The sequence below is a fragment of the Stegostoma tigrinum genome, chromosome 1 (assembly GCF_030684315.1).
Source record: "Stegostoma tigrinum isolate sSteTig4 chromosome 1, sSteTig4.hap1, whole genome shotgun sequence".
Lineage (NCBI taxonomy): Eukaryota > Metazoa > Chordata > Chondrichthyes > Orectolobiformes > Stegostomatidae > Stegostoma > Stegostoma tigrinum.
In genome coordinates this window covers 33307496-33325233 of record NC_081354.1, presented here as the reverse complement: position 1 = coordinate 33325233, position 17738 = coordinate 33307496, and the positions used below count along the sequence as shown (strand labels likewise).

General features: G+C 40.1%; 1 protein-coding gene across 3 annotated transcripts in view; it reads right to left on the bottom strand.

Annotated features, from left to right (window-relative positions):
• ankrd50 (ankyrin repeat domain 50) overlaps nucleotides 1–17738 on the bottom strand; it is a 92230-nt gene that overhangs the window by 28982 nt on the left and 45510 nt on the right. For all 3 annotated transcript variants that reach the window (XM_048532966.2, XM_048532948.2, XM_048532958.2), the window contains one exon: nucleotides 4193–4422. In XM_048532966.2, the coding sequence (XP_048388923.1) occupies nucleotides 4193–4422 (230 nt within the window). The remainder of the gene's footprint in view (nucleotides 1–4192; nucleotides 4423–17738) is intronic.

The following is a 17738-nucleotide window of genomic DNA, read 5'->3' as shown; positions in this document are numbered from 1 at the left end:
TTAATTTATTTATTAGTTTTGGACTGTTCTTTCTACATTTAGGGCAGATTTCCTGCTAGCCATATCAGATCACAGTTGTTCTGTGATGTCACCTTTCCAGTTAATCTAGGTTCTCCTTGGTCCGACTCCACTCCTGGAAATGAGGCTGTGAATCCCTAAGGCAAATTAGACTTATACTAACCGTGTTCTGGGTGCTCCTCCCTCCGACTCTGCTCCTGGAAACATGGCTTTTGTATAAAATATTAAGACAATAAAGAACAATTTTGCCTCAGTTAAAATAGCAGTAAACAGATCTTACAAGTGTGATAAGAAAGTGTGGAGTTGATTGAACACAGCAGGCCAAGCAGCATCTTAGGGGCACAAAAGCCGACGTTTCGGGCCTAGACCCTTCATCAGAAAAGGGGGATGGGGAGAGGATTCTGAAATAAATAGGGAGAGAGGGAGAGGCAGATCGAAAATGGATAGAGGAGAAGATAGGTGGAGAGGAGAGCATGGGTGGAGAGGTAGGGAGGGGATAGGTCAGTCCGGGGAGGACGGACAGGTCAAGGGGGTGGGATGAGGTTAGTAGGTAGGAAATGGAGGTGCGGCTTGACATGGGAGTAGGGGATAGGTGAGAGGAAGAACAGGTTGGGGAGGCGGGGACGAGCTGGGCTGGTTTTGGAATGCAGTGGGGGGAGGGGAGATTATCTTCTACGCCCCAAAATATCAGGGCATAGAAGATAAGTTTCCCACTTCACTCACAATAATAGCTATATGGAAAAAAAACAAACTCTTCAGTGCTGTGTTTGATGGTAACAACTATGAAAATTGTTAAATGACACAGCAGGAAAAAGATCAAAGTCTAGTTGTTTCTGTTTCAAGCCAATGTTCACAAAAAAGCTGCATACCTAAGCAACCTGTACATAGAGGGCTGATTATAATATGCACTACTGATCTAAATCTAATTTTTAACTCCTCCACAGAAACGATCATCCAAACCACATCAGAATGACAGGTACCCAACTGTCTAAGGTGGTTGAGCCTCATTCTAACCCAACTGTTGGAACTGTGAGAATGGGAGGACAGCCAAACAAGTCTTGAGACAATAAACAGTCTCAGAATAAATTCCACATGAGTTCAACTAATCAACCTTCCAACGATAAGTGGCATGTGGTTTTATGTTAGTAGTTCATAGTACTATGCTCCATTCACTTCCATCAGCTGTAATATGATCTGCACACGTCCAACTGCTTTTCCATCACGATGACAAAATAGCCGGGATGAATGAAGGAATTGCACATGCTTCCAGAAGCTAATAAAGAACAAGGAAACAGCTCAATTATTATTTTCTTAACTAATGTTTTGTTACAAGATGCTGTGTGGATAAGGAATGACCAGGAGGTGTTCATTTTGAAATCCTAACTGCTTATGCTGCACTTACACCTATCTCATAAAAAGTAGTATCTTCTGGCAAAAATTTATAAGTTTTATTAATAGCAGTCAACATAAATGCATAGTCAAAGGAAAGTATGTTCAGCTTGAACTATGTCACTTTTCCATAAGACAGCATTATCACAAAGCAAAATGGTGACATAATCTTTTTGTTATTACTGTTTGAGACCACTAATATGTGGGCATGCTAGATAACAAAGAGATTGAACAGTCTGTGTTAATGTAAACAATCAATCTTGCTAGTAAACAAGTCTTGCAATAGTTGTATTAAAAAGGATGGCAGTTAAGCCACAGGATGGGGAAATGTTTCAGAGATAGTTTGAACCGCAGGTTCTGGAGAATCTGAGATAACAAGATACAGAGCTGGATGCCACCGCAGGCCAAGCAGCATCAGAGGAGCAGGAAAGCTGTCATTTTGGGCCGAGAACCTTGTTCAGAAATTTCTGAAGAAGGGTCTAGGCCCGAAGCGTCAGCTTTCCTGCTCCTCTGATGCTGCTTGGCCTGCTGTGTTCATCCAGTTCTGAACCTTGATATCTCAGATGAGGAAATGTGCTACATTACACTTAAAGCAACTTAATCAACTAACTTTTCACACAATCAAGTTTTCAGATAGGGTCAGCTCTTAAAACAGACTATTTTCAACCCAATGCAAATCGTATCATAACAACTGCTCTGTTATTTTAGGTTATACAATGCACATTTGCTTCTCATCAAAATTATCTGGTGACAGAAACAAAACCAAGATGCTCTAAAATCGGCAAAACATATCTCTCTGCATATAAGTTTAGTAATGTGCATTATAAGACTCATTTACATTAGTGAATATGGACATGGTATTGATCTTGATGAATAAAAAATTAAAATCACTGTAATTGAGGAGGCTCAGTAGTACTGAAAGAATTTGGAATGAATCTCAAGTTATGCTTAAAGGCCACAAATCAATTAGTTTTTGTTCAAATCATAGCATACAAAAAGAAATCATGTACAGTGAAGAAAAGTGGAGTTGAAATCACACTCAGATCATTCTGATCTTGTTAAATGGCTGAAGAGGAGTGAAGGGCCAAATGGCATATTCCTGCGCCTGAGCCTTACTTTCGTATATACTGAACTGAATAGACATGATCGCACTGTCTCTCCAAAATATTACATTCATATTAGGAAATCATTTTTAAGGCAGTGTTTGACAGGAAAACTGTCTCAAAGTTTTCTGAAGAGGGGTCCAGATCCGAAACATCAGCTTTCCTGTTCCTCTGATGCTGCTTGGCCTGCTGTGTTCATCCAGCTCTACACCTTATTATCTCAAAGTTCAGCTTTGGCTTGTTTCGAAATGCTTTTGAAAACAAACACACGCATAATTACAGTCAAAGCTGAATGATACCATTATGGTTTTGTAATGAGAATCGTACTGATATATGTTTAAATATCCTGTACACTGAATATACTGGTTGTAGTAGATTGTAAACTACAAGTTTGAATAGCTATAGTATTGACCCAGATTTTGTGGTCAGGTGTGAAGCAATGACATTCACTGTAGACTTCCTTACGGCAATTTTAATCTGGAATTCTCCAGACATGTCAAAACAGTGAAATTGGCAAACATGGTAAGCAAAGATCGAGTTACTGCATTCCAGATTTTAAGAAGGCCGCTGTCGCTGCACATCTACTCACCATCATATCACACCAAATTATTTCCACCTTTACAAATCTATACTGATACTGTTGTGAGCTTCAGGCACAAACTTAATTGATAGTAAACTGTAGACTCCATTCTACAAATACTTTTAATGACAAATACTTCTTTTCAAATCCGAGATTGAGGTCAAAGGATACCAAGAGACGTCTCATTATTTTCTGCCCTGCCTGCATGAAAAAATTACGCAGAGTGTCCTCTTGACTGAATAGGTTTTGCCTCATCTTGGCAGCAAGATGGAAACAACAGGGCTCAGTATATTTGTATGCTGAATATTCTTTTCTAGTAAAGGTCTCTTCACCTGGAGGTGATTTCGAGGTCAATATTTCCTGATACAGTGCCTTGGGTTTACTGCAGAATTTTAACCCATTATTGTGAGCAATTTGATATAACAATAAGAAACTTCTCCAAGGTCAATCATTGTAAAGCATGGATTCAAGTGACATAAACTAAGATGCAGTTGGGTTACATCCAAGATTTGCTACAAATGCTAAAGTGTCAAAATCATACTCAAATAAGTTAAATCTAAATTCTAATCATTCATACCGATTTCTCTGTATTTCAAGCTGTTACAGTAAAGATAGATGTTATAAATTTAGGTTCCTTCATTGTACTTATCCTCATGAAGGGTTATTTTTCAATGTGACTCTCAGTGGATTTGCAGGATTTCACCAATGTAGGTAATGTGACCCCACCTGATTCTGGACATGATCAATTTTGTGACTCTCTGAATATGAAATAGAAATTGTCAACTGTATGTATCTACCTGGTTTGTAGATTTAGAATTCAAAAATGGGAACACAATGTAAGGAGTTTGTTTTAGCATTGCTCTCCCAGAACCTAGAGTGTGGGAAAAATGACAACAATATCAGTTTCAAGGAATGATGTCTGGTCCTCCAAACCAACAGAACAGAAAAGAACACAAACAGCTTATAACAGTATGAAAGAAACTAATTTTTAAAATAAATCAAAGGGTGGAGAAACCTAACGACAAACACACAGATGCCCAGCAATAATGACATTTTAATGTCCTGCATAACAAGCAGTGTTACTTGCAGGGGAGTATCTCACCTGTGAACATTTTTGTCACCATCTTACTTTGCTTCCTGGAAGAGCAGACAAGCAGCAACCATGGTGGAAAGAACTCATGATGACTTGCTAAAAGCTCCGCTATTGTCCGTGTCAGGCCTGCTTGCCTTTGCTCTCCTTCCGCATAGTTGCAGCCCTCATCGACAGAGTCTATGACAATGAACAGATTCTGTGAAGGTGGCTTTATTCCCAACAATGGCAAGAGTACACACCTGAAAGAGAAACAGAACCATGAGGCATGGGACTTGAATTTCAGAGAATTTAAAAAATATATTTATCATTTATGGAAAAGAGCAGTTAATTTAAATCAGTCTATATTGTAGCCTTTGGCAAATAGTGCACATTAACATTCTCTCTGCACACACTGCTTATCCATGTTCTACACTTTTTTGTCATCTTGCTAATTAACGATTTGGATCTTTTTCAATGGGCAGTCTCATAAGCAGTAAGCAGTAAACTGAATTAAATATAAGTTAGCTTTAAATGCCACATCATTCTTAAAAATTATACCTGGTAAATTATTTCTTATTGGAAGCAATGTACTAAAAATACTTCAAAGATTTTACAATAGCACACAACAGAATTCTTGCAACAGAAAAAAAATAGAAATTAGCATTAATAAGTTAGTAACAATGTCAAAGTCATGAAGTGGCCACATTCTCCAAACCACTGGCATACTGTAAAAATTCAAACAACCTGAATGCATGTATTTAAATATTTTCACCAACAGTATTAGTCCAAGTGTTTATAATATGGCTTTGGGCATAGTGGAAAGAACTCTTCCAGTAATAGCTAATATCCACAAAAATCAAATTCTTATCACTGTAGTCCAAGTAAATGATGCAAATCTTGAAAATTTCAGCAACAGTAAATCTGTTTTCCAGTTGGAGATGCAGAAATTAGCTACAGTTTCTACGGTCAATTTCAGTTCAGTGGTCTCTTCCAGAAAGTTCAAGTGCACGTATGTTGTGTCAAGTCAAACAATACCTGGTCACAGTCATATCTAGAATATGACTGCTTGAGTAATGTTAAAGCTAAGTCACCATAGTCCTACCAGACCATACAGCAGCTCTCTCCTTACAGAGAGACTACTGGTGGTGATTTGACCTGAGAGTCCCAAGTCTCAGGTGAGAGGACAGATTGAGAAATAGAGTCCTCAATGATAAGTTCAGCTGTTGTGGGAATTGAACCCATGCTCTTGGCAAAACTCTGCTTTGGAAATCAGCTGTCCAGCCAACTAACCTAATCGACCCCCTAATATAAAGAGTAATGCACTCGAAGGTAATTAGTACCCAAAGAACCACACACACCAGGATTATATAGTGCATTCATTTAAGGCAGAAACAAAGTTACAGCACCATAGGCACCACTGAAAATGTATACAGTAAAATAACTTGATCAGAGATATGAACACTGCTAAACTGACTACATGAGGCAAGTCAGTTTCTGTAGAGGAACAATTATTTGACACCTCTTTCAGGGCCACGAACAGGACTACTTTTTCTTTTCTGAGCTAAAACTTCTAATGAATGGTAAGAAAATTTAAACCAAGCACTAAAATAAGTAAAATATTAAAGGATTACAGTGCCTTTTCTCTACTTATAATTCTTGATAGTCTTTTATTGTCAAGAACCTGAGGTATACAAAAAGAATACCAGTGTTATGTGCAGATTTTTTTTTCTCTAAACATTAAGTTCAAAGTAGGCAAAGCAGACAATGAACTGTAAAGGAAAGCTCACTGCTAAATCAGTTCCATTTAGACATCAAAGAAATAACAAGGTCTCCTGAATGTAAAAATTTAACTCTTTGCTCAAAAACTGTAAATTACCAAACTATTTACCTCCATTTATTATGATGGCAACAAGTTATGTCTTCTTTTCCTTCTTTTATTATTTTTGTTTCCCTTTCCTGAAGCAATAATGTTCAGGCTGAGGCAAATTCCATGTTATTCAAGGTCAGACAGCTTTATTGCATGGAAACAGACCCTTTGGTCCAACTCGTCCATGCTGACCAGATATCCTAAATTAATATAGTCCCATTTGCTAGCATTTGGCCCCATATCCTTCTAAAGCCTTCTTATTCATGTACTCATCCAGATGCGTTTTGTATGTTGTAATTCTACCACTTCCTCTGGCAGCTTGTTCCATACACATACCAGCCCGTATGAAAAAGTTGCCCCTCAGGTCACTTAAATCTTCTCCCTTTCACCTTAACCTATGCCCTCTAGCTTTGACCTCCCCTAGCCTGGGGAAAAGACATTGGCTATTCACCCTATCCATGCCCCTCATGATTTTATAAACTCCTAAACAGTCTCCCCTCAGCCTCCAAGGGTCAAGGGAAAATAGCCTCCAGCCTATTTAGCCTCTTCCTGTAGTTCAAACCTTCCAACCCTGGCAACATCCTTGTAAATCGTTTCTGAGCACTTTCATGTTTCACAACATTCTTCATTTAGCTGGAAGACCAGAACTGAACACATTTTTCAAAAAGTGGCCTAACCAATGTCCTATGCAGCCATAACATGACCTCCCAACTCCTGTACTTAATGCACTGACCAAGAAAGGCAAACATACCCATAAATACCTTCTTCATGACCCTGTCTGCCTGTGATTTCACTTTCAAGGAAATATGAACATGCACTCCAAGGTGTCTTTATTCAGCAACATTCCTTAGGACCTTACGATTAATTGTTTAAGTAAGCCCTGTGCTGATTTGCCCTTCTAAAATGCAGCACCTCACAATTATCTAAATTATACTCCAACTGCCACTTTCCAGCCCATTGGCCCATCTGATCATGATCCTGTTGTACTTTGAGGTAAACTCTGCAGTCCACCACACCACAAATTCTGGTGAATTGTGCAAACTAACCAACCATCCCTCTTGTGTTTTCATTCAAATCATTTATATAAGTGAGCAGTGAACTCAGCATTGATTCTTGTGGCACACTGCTGGTCAGAGGCCTCCAGTCAGTAAAATAACTCTCCACCACCACCTTCTGTCGCCAAATGTTGAGCCAGTTCTTCACCCCAATGGTTAGTTCCCACTGTATTCCACATGATGTAACCTTTTTAACCAGTCTACCATGTGGAACAATGTCAAATACCTTTCTGAAGTCCATACAGATCATCCACTGCTCCTCCATCAATCCTCTTTGCTACTTCTTCTAAAGACTCAATGAAATTAGGGAGACATGAAGCTATTTTGACGGTCCCTAATCAGTCCTTTCCTTTCAAAATACATGTAAATCCTGTCCCTCAGGGTCCCCGAAAAAAAACTTGCCCACCACTGATGTCAAGTTCACTGGTCAACAGTTCACTGGCTTTTCCTTGCCACCTTTTTGAAATAATGACGTCACGTTAGTCAACTCCAGCCTTCCAGCACCTTGCTTGCGCCAACAATGATAAAAATATCTCAGCAAGGGGCCCAGTAATCGCTTCCATAACTTCCCACAGAGTTCTAGGGTGTACACCTGATCAAGTCCCAGGTATTTATCCACTTTTTTTCATTTTAAGCTGTCCAACACTTTCTCCTCTGTAAAAAGGACACTTTGAGATAGCGCTATTAATTTCCTCACATTTGCTAGCTTCCATATCCTTCGTCACAGTAAAGTCCTGCAGTTCTATACATAGGAGGTCTTGCTGATCTTTAAGGGGCTCTATTCTCTCCCTAGATAGTCTTTCATCCTCAATATATGTGTAGAATCTCTCTGAATTCTCCTTAATCCGATTTGCTAAAGTTATTTGTCCCCATTTTGCCCTCCTGATTTCTCTCTTAAGTATAGTTCTGTTGCCTTTATAAAGGCAGCTATATACTATTCTAGGGATTCACTCAATCCCTGCTGTCTATATCTGACATATGCTTCCTTCTTTTTCATTACCAAAACCTCAATTTCTCTAGTCATCCAGCACTCCTTACGCCTACCAGCCTCGGCCTTCACCCTAAAAGGAACATGGTGTCTCTGGACTTTTGTTATCTCATTTTTGAAGGCTTCCCACTTTCCAGCTATTCCTTTACCTATCTGCCCTCAATCAACTTTCGAACATTTTCACTTAACACCATCAAAATTGGTCTTCCTCCAAATTAGAACTTCAGCTTTTAGATCTGGCTCTTTCCTTTTCCATCACTATTTTGAAACTAATAGAATTATGATCACTGGTCCCAAAGTGCTCCCCCAACTAAACCTCAGTCACTTTCGATGCCTATTTCCCAAGAGTAGGTCAAGTTCTGCTCCTTCTCCAATGGGTACATCCACATTAATGAATCAGAGTATTTTCTTGTACACACTTAAATTCATTTCTACCCAAGCCCTTAACACTATAGCAGCCCCAGTCTATGTTTGGGAAGTTAAAATCCCCTACCATTACCACCCAATTATTCTTACAGATAACTAAGATCTTCTTACAAATTTACTCCTCAAATTCCCAATGATTGTTCTTAGAGCTGGTCTATAGTACAATCCCAACAAGGTGTTTATCCCTTTCTTATTTCTCAGTTCCACCCAAATAACTTCCCTGGACATACCCTCAAGAGTATCCTCCCTAAGTACAACCCCGTAATGTTATCCCTAATCAAAGACACCACTCATCCTCCTCTCTTGCCCCGTTCCTATTGTTCCTTTAGCATCTACTCTGAAACATTAAGCTGCTCGTCCTGTCCATCCCTGAGTCCCATTTCCACAATAGCTAATGACATCCTAGTCCCGTGTTTCCAACCATGCCCTGAGTTCATCTGCCTTACCTGTCAGGCATCATGCATTGAAATAAATGTAGTTTAATTTTTCAGTCCTACCTCATTCTCTGCTTTGTTACTGTCTGCCTTGACTGCTTGAATTGCTTTGCTGCCCAATTGCTCCCGTCTCAGTCTAATCTCTTTTCTTCCTGTCTCCCTAATCGCCCACATTTGACAGGAAGAGCACATCACTCTACTAAAGGACATCTTTGCACCTTAACAATCTACACAACCAGAAAACAGCGTAGTCTTACTGCTCTAAAACAAAACTTCTCTCGGATGACTTAGTAACTATGTGTTTTTAAAATTTTCAAAAGTTTAACCAAGAGACAGATCTCAATAAAACATCAAGTCTTGTATTCCAGATAGTTATTTTGTCAAATATGTGGCTGTACTAAAACTTGTGGAACCATAGCTTCTTTTTCAAGAATATACAGGCTTTTAAACCCAAGCTTGCCTAAATTTCCTCCTCTCTTTTGAACATTGGTAGTGTTTATTCTATGTCCTTTTCTCAATCATACTAACAGCACAAAGACATAGGTTGCAGTGGAAAGGATCACTTCAATTTTGTTGCAAAAATCTAGTCCATGGTTTACATGTTTTAGAATATAACTTGCAATTAAAAACCTTGAAAAATCTTGACTAGATACATGGCAGCATCTGGTTTAGAAACTAATGAGCAACCCAAAAACATATGCAATTCCATCAAGTTTGGAGTCAATTATAGTTAAAAGCTAATCTATGTTTATCTTACAAGGTCAGAGTTAACAGTGGAAAAGAAACCTTATAAACAAAAGGTGACCTATTTGTCGATTCTGTATACAGCCACAGTGTCTATTGTTTATCTCCATAAAAAAAGCTAAAAGCTATTAATACTGTAAAAAGGCTTTGGTTAAAAAAATCTTTTGTTTGATTTCTGTGATTTTGCTGACGAAGCAGGCAACTCAGTTTGGACTGAGAGGGATAAACCAGCTGGAAGATTTGTTCTAGCTTTCAGCTGATAGAAAAAAATACAGCAATTCAGATGAAGTCTTGTGGCCAAACAAATCAGCTGAACAATCAGTTATATCAAGAATCTGCCAGAGTAAAGACGTCCATTAGGAACAAGGGGGTCGTCCTGATTTTTATATCTCTAAACAAGGAGGGAGTGAAGCACATACTTGAACTGAAAAAATCCACAACTGTGAGGACTCAAATTTAAAGGTTAAGGATGATGCTGTCAAGAAAGGTAATGGGAACACCTCCGTAGAATATTACCCCTTAGGGCACAGAGTTACAGTGAGTTCTATGGGACTGTAACATATGCTTTGGGTTGGGCCAAGAAAAATGAATAAATCTTCGAGATTTCAGAAGGGAGCTCTTGAGTGGAAGGGTGGTGGAGGAAGGAATTAAAAACTGTTCATAGTTTACTGTACAAACATGTATGATTTGATGAAATGTTTGCAGCAGTGAAACAAGCTAATAATAGGTACTTCATATTCACGTTCCATCAGAGCCTCTTTTTCCTTATTTCATTGTTCCTATATTGTTACTTCATACTTTAAAGACATTCATCGGTTTACGGCCTACTCCTTTCATAGAACATAGAACATAGAACATAGAACATAACAGCACAGTACAGGCCCTTCGGCCCTCGATGTTGTGCCGACCTGTCATACAGATCTCAAGCCCATCTAACCTACACTATTCCATGCAGTCCATACGCTTATCCAATGACGACTTAAAATGTACCTAAAGTTGGCGAATCTACTACCGTTGCAGGCAAAGCGTTCCATTCCCTTACTACTCTCTGAGTACTACCTCTGACATCTGTCCTATATCTTTCACCCCTCAATTTAAAGCTATGCCCCCTCGTGCTCACCGTCACCATCCTAGGAAAAAGGCTCTCCCTATCCACCCTATCTAACCCTCTGATTATTTTATATGTTTCAATTAAATCACCTCTCAACCTTCGTCTCTCTAATGAAAACAGCCTCAAGTCCCTCAGCCTTTCCTCGTAAGACCTTCCCTCCATACCAGGCAACATCCTAGTAAATCTCCTCTGCACCATTTCCAAAGCTTCCACATCCTTCTTATAATGCGGTGACCAGAACTGTACACAATACTCCAAGTGCGGCCGCACCAAAGTTTTGTACAGCTTCACCATAACCTCTTGGTTCCGGAACTCGATCCCTCTATTAATAAAAGCTAAAACACTGAATGCCTTCTTAACAGTCCTGTGAACCTTGGTGGCAACTTTCACGGATCTGTATACATGGACACCGAGATCTCTCTGCTCATCTGCACTGCTAAGAATCTTACCATTAGCCCAGTACTTTGCATTCCGGTTACTCCTACCAAAGTGCATCACCTCACACTTGTCTGCATTAAACTTCATTTGCCACCTCCCAGTCCAGCTCCGCAGCTTATCCATGTCTCTCTGCAACCTACAGCATCCTTCGTCACTATCCACAACTCCACCAACCTTAGTGTCGTCTGCAAATTTACTAACCCATCCTTCTACGCCCTCATCCAGGTCATGGATAAAAATGACAAACAGCAGTGGACCCAACACTGACCTTTGTGTTACACCACTAGTAACTGGTCTCCAGGATGAACATTTCCCATCAACTACCACCCTCTGTCTTCTTTCAGCAAGCCAATTTCCGATCCAAGCTGCTATATCTCCCACAATTCCATTCCTCCGCATTTTGAACAATAGCCTATTGTGGGGAACCTTATCGAATGCCTTGCTGAAATCCATATACACCACATCAACCGGTTTACTCTCATCTACCTGTTTGGTCACCTTCTCAAAGAACTCAATAAGGTTTGTGAGGCACGACCTTCCCTTCACAAAACCATGCTGACTATCCCTAATCAATTTATTCTTTTTATTCTATTATTATAGATTATTGAAATCTAGAGAAAGGTCCTAAAATGTTCATTTTTTAAACTCAGTTCTGGTATTATGCTCGTACATCTTACATGTACTATCTATATTATTTATCTACTACAGTGTTTCTACGTTATTTTTGTCATTCACATGTCAGCTCAAAGCAAGCTCTACATACATTTAACATGACCCCACAGCTTTAATTTAGAAAGAAACCTGTTTTTTATGGTAGTTTTTGCGACTTTGTAAACATGTATAACAAACTTTACATGACCTATCAATCTGTTGTTACAGAGTCACAGAGTCATACAGCACAGAAACAGACCCTTTGGTACTACCAGTCCATGCTGAACGTAATCTCAAATTAAATTAGTCACACTTTCCTGCTCCTGGTCCATATCCCTCCAAACCTTTCCTATTCATGCACATATCGAAAGTCTTTAAAAGGCGTAAATGTGCCCACATCCACCACTTCCTTAGAAAGTTCATTATAGTTAAAGGCTAACTGATATTTATTGTTCCACATGTGAACCACCCTGTGTGAAATATTTTGCTCCTCATGCCTTTTACAAAACGTCTCTCCTCTCACTTTAAAAATATGCTCCCAAGTCTTGAAGTTCCCCAATCTAGGAAAAAAAACACCTCCCATTAATCCTATCTGTACTCGTCATGATGTTCAAAAAATATCACCTCTCAACCTTCTATGCTCCAGTTAAAAAAGTCCCAGCCTATCCAGTTCTTCTTCATCTATTTATTGGTATCTTTTATTGGTAACATTTATTGGTATTTTTCATTTAATTCACCTCAGCCAGCCCCTCAATCTAATCAGCAATACCTTGGCCACAATGCAGCTCATTGAAAAAAATGGCAGGAACAAGACATTGCAATGCCTCTCTCTGCCACTTCACTCAAATCACAGTGTTTTCACTTGCTAAGGTTTGGTAGTACTTTAGACCTTGCTGTTATGGTCTTTAGGCCAGTCCTTTGTCAAGGAGACGAGTAGCAACAATGTAAGGGAAAGGTAAGAGCTTTTTTTCTCCCTAAGTCTGCTAGTTATTAAAGCTGCAGAGGTGGTAGTCAAGGAGGTGGTATGCTCTTCCTGTCAGGTGTGGAAGATCAGGGAGCAGTCGAGTGCCACTGGCGACTATGCCTGCTGGAAGTGCATTCAGTTACAGCTCCTCTCAGACCGCATCAATCAGTTGGAGCAGCAGTGTGATAGATAGTAGCTTCAGGGAGGTAGTTACACCGCAGGATCAGACAGGTAGGTGGGTGACTCCGGGGAGGTAGGCAAGTATTGCAGGAGTATCCTATGGCTATCTCCTTCTGAAACAAATATACAGTTTTGGATATTGTTTGGTTTGAAAGCCTGTCAGAGGAAAATAGAAGCAGCTAGGACTTTGGCACTATGATAGGCTCTGCTGTAAATCAGGATATGGCAAATTCCATGTGAGCAACCGTGATAAAGGGTTCTCTAGTTAGGGGTACAGACAGGCATTTCTGCAGCTGTGATTGAGACTCCAGCACAGTGTGTCGCCTCATGGTGCCACAGTCAAGGATGTCTTGGAGCAGTTACAGCAAATTCTCAATGAAGAGCATGAGTGCAAACTACAGTGAGTTGTGAATATAGCCCAGTCCATCATGCAAGCTAATTTTACATCCGTTGGCTCCATCTAGACTTCTCGCTGTCTCAAGGCAGCCAACATAATAAAAGACACCGCTCACCCAGGTTACAATCTCTTCCAAACTCTTCCGTTGTGCAGAAGACACAAAAGCTTAAACACATGTACCAATTAGTTCAAGAATAGCTTCGTCCCTGCTGTTATTAGACTTGGAATGGATCACTCAAGTTTTAAATTTAATGTTGATCTCGCTCCTTACGCACCTTCTCTGCAGCTGCGACATTGTTCCTCGCTCTGTTCTATCACCCTTATGCATTTTGTATGGTATAGCCTGCCTGTACTGCACGCAGATAAAACTTTTCATCGAACGAAGGGACATGTAATAGTAGTAAATCAATTCAAAAACAGTGGTAGCGATATCATGGGTAGAAAAGGGGATGAGGTCCTGCAGAGTTAATATAAGGAGTTATAAAGCAGGACCTCAAGGGTAGTAATCTCTGGATTATTCCTGGTGCCATGTACTACTAAGAGTAGGATTAGGAGGGTAGAGTAGACAAATGCATGGCTGAGATGGAGCATGGTGCAAGGATTCAGATTTTTGGATCATTGGGATCTCTTCTGGGGCAGAAGTGACCTGTACAAGAGTGACAGAGTGCATTTGAATTGCAGGTGGCCCAATATCCAGATGTGAGATTTGCTAAAGCTAATCAGGAGGGTTTAAACTAGTCTAGCGGGGGTGGGACTCTAAGCAGTAGTGAGACAAGAGACAAGGTTGAGGCTGGCACAGACGTTAAAGACACCAAGTTAAATAGGCACGGCAGGCAATAGCATAATAAGGAACAATGGAAAACTGATGAATTAAACTACATCTATTTCAATACAAGAGCCTGACAGGGAAGGCAGTTGAACATAGAGCATGAATGGTAACCTGGGACTGGTATATCATAGCTATCACAGAAACATAGCCGAGGAGGAGACCTGGCTGGCAGCTCAATGTTCCAGGGTACAGATGCTATAGGAAGAATAGACAGGGAGTAAAGTTTTTGCAGCGTTTTTGATTAGGGAAAACACCATGGCAGTACTTAGAATGGGTCTATTTGAGGGATCGTTCAGTGAAGCCTTATGGGTGGACCTGAGATATAAAAAGGGATGATCACCGTACTACAGACCTCCCAATAGTCAGCCGGAAATTGGAGGCACAAATACATAGGGAGATCACAATTAGCTGTAAAAAATAATAGGATTGTAACATTGGTGATTTTAACTATCCAAACAGACTGGGACTGTCATAGTATTAAGGGTTTGGTTGGGGAGGAATTTGTAAGTGTGTTCAAGAAAACTTTCTCAATCAATATGTGGATGGTCAACTAGAGAAGGGGCAAAATTCGACCTCTTCATGGGAAATAAGGCATGGCAAGTGACTAAAATGATTGTGGGAGGGGGCACTTTGGAATTAGTGACCATAATCCAATAATTTCAAAATAATTATGGAAAAGGATAGTCTGGTCTACAAGTTAAAATTCTAAATTGGGGAAGGGCAGTTTGATGGCATTAGACAAGAACTTTCAAAAGTTGATTGGGGGAGGCTGTTCACAGGTAAAGGGACATCTGACAAGTGGGAAATTTTTAAAAGCGAGATAACAAAACTTCAGGGACAGCACGTTCATCTTAGTATGAAGGGCAAGGCTGGCAGGAGTAGGGAACACCGGATAACTACAGATATTAGGGCTCTGGTCAAGAGAAAGGAGGAATACACCAACTATAGATAGCTGAGATCATGTGAATCTACTGAGGAGTCTAGTGAGTGGTAGAAGAACACTTTAGAGAAATTAGGAGGGCAAAAAGAACATGAGATAGCTTTGGCAGATAGGGTGAAACAGAATCTAAAGAGGTTCTGCAGGTATATTAACAATAAAAGAGTAACTAGGGAGAGAATAGGGTGCCTTAAAGATCAACAAGGTTGTTTAATTGTGGAAACACAGGAGATGGGCAAGGTCCTAAACAAATATTTCTTGTCAGTATTTATCGTAGAGAAAAACATGGAAGCTAGGCAACTCGAGGAAATAAATAGTGATGACTTGAAAATAGTCCACAACACAGAAAAGGAGATGCTGGAGGTCTTAAAAGACAAAAGAAAGATAAATCCCCGGTACTTGATCAAGTGTATTCCACGACATTGTCAGAAGCTAAGGAAGAAATTTCAGGGCGCCCAGCAGATATACTCATATCATCAACAGCCACGAGTGAGGAGTTGGAAGACTGGACGAATGCTAATGTTGTGAAATTATTTTGAGAAAGGCCGCAAGGAAACATCAGGGAACTACAGACAGGAGAGCCTAACCTCAGTGATTGGGCATGTCAGTCCTTGACTTTCCAAATGCATGTGGATCCTGTCTCTTAGAATCCCATCCAACAACATCATGGCTTTGTGCTTAGGAAATAATGCGTCTCAAATTTAATTGCATTTTTTGAAGAGGTGACCAAAAGGATTGATGAAGGCAGAGCATTGGACATTGTCTACATGGACGTTAGCAAAGCCTTTAACTAATTTCTGCATGGAACGCTGATTAGCAAGATTGGATCACATGGAATCGAGGGGGAGCTAGCCAGTTGGATACAAAATTGGCTTAATGGTAGGAGAGAGGGTGGTGGTAGAGGGTTGATGTTCAGACTGGAGGTCTTTGACCAGCGGTGTGCCACAAGAATCAGTGCTGACTCCACTGCTATTCGTTATTTATAAAAACAAATTTGGCGAGAAGATAGGAGGCATGGTTGGTAAGTTTATGGATGACACCAAAATTGGTGGTGTAGTGGACATTGATGGTGGTTATCCTAGAGTACAATGGGAATCTTGATCATTTGGGGCAGTGGGTTGAAGAAAGGCAGATGGAGTTTAGTTGAGATAAATAGATGTTACATTTTGGCAAGACGACCAGAGCAGGAACTTACACAGTTAGTGGTAGGGCCCTGAAGAGTGTTGTCAAACAGGGGGACCTAGGGAACTAAGGGGAACATGATGTTACAGACAGTCAGAGTGTTCAAGAAGGCATTTGGCAAGCATGCCTTCATCAGTCAGAACACTGAGTATAGGAATGGGCCATCATGTTATGGCTGTATAAGGAATTGCTGAGACATTTGGAGCACTGTATACAGTACTCATTGACCTGTTACAGGAAAGATGTTATTAAACTGGAAATGGTGGAAATAAAAGATTGCCAAGGATGCTACCGAGAGTGGAATGTTTGAGTTATAAAGGAGAGGCTGGAGAGGGTACTGAATAGTTAAGTTCTTTTCCCTAAGACAGGAGAGTCCAAATCTTGAAGGTATAGGTTTAAGGTGAGAGCGGAAATACTTAAACCAGACTTTTTCCACAGAGAGTTGTGCATATAAGGAATAAATTGCCAGAGGAAGTGGTAGAGGCGGGTACAATTACAACATTTAAAAGACATTTGGATAGGTACATGAATAAGAACTGTTTAAAGGGATGGGCCAACTGCAGGCAAATGGGACTAGCTCATTTTAGGAAACCTGGTTAGCATGCACGAGTTAGGCTAATTAGAGCCTGTTTCTGTACTCTATGACTTTAATTCAATTAGACCTCATTATTCCTTCCAATAACAAACTCATCTAAACTGCTTTGTCAATTACGAGCTCATAGTCCAAACTTACGAAGGTCATCTTATATTTTGTCAGTATTTCTCAGATAGTTTTGATTTCGACATTCGAAATTCTGACAGGGTTTTCAATTCACGAGCTGAAATTATTTATGCAAATAACGAACATTAGTGGTTCCAGTCTTGATCAACATGGAAATGCTCATATTAAACCAGTCTAGCTACTTTTAAAACCTACGGTTTGCTTTCTCTTTTGTAGCTACTTGGCTATCAATTTTTCTGCTTGTCTCCCGACTCCAGATGACTTGGCCAGTATGAGGAGTCTACAATGTAGAGCTTTAACCGAAGGTCCATTTCCTTAAAAGAATAGTCAGTATTGGTTTCAAAAGGAAAAGTCATGTTTGGCCAACTGTTTGAATTCTTTGTGAAGCTGGATGAACACAGCAGGCCAAGGGATGAATGGAAGGTTTTCTGGAGGGAGGAAGGTAATTTCTTTGAGGTGGGCATTCTTAGAAGAGGTTTCGCAGTGGAGTTAAAATTGTTACAGAGATAGTAGGAACTGCCGATGCTGGAGAATCTGAGATAACACGGTGTGAAGCTGGATGAACACAGCACGCCAAGGGATAAACTGAGGTTTTTTCCGGAGGGAAGCGATGAACTGCTGCGTTCATCCAGCTTCACAACGTGTTATTTCA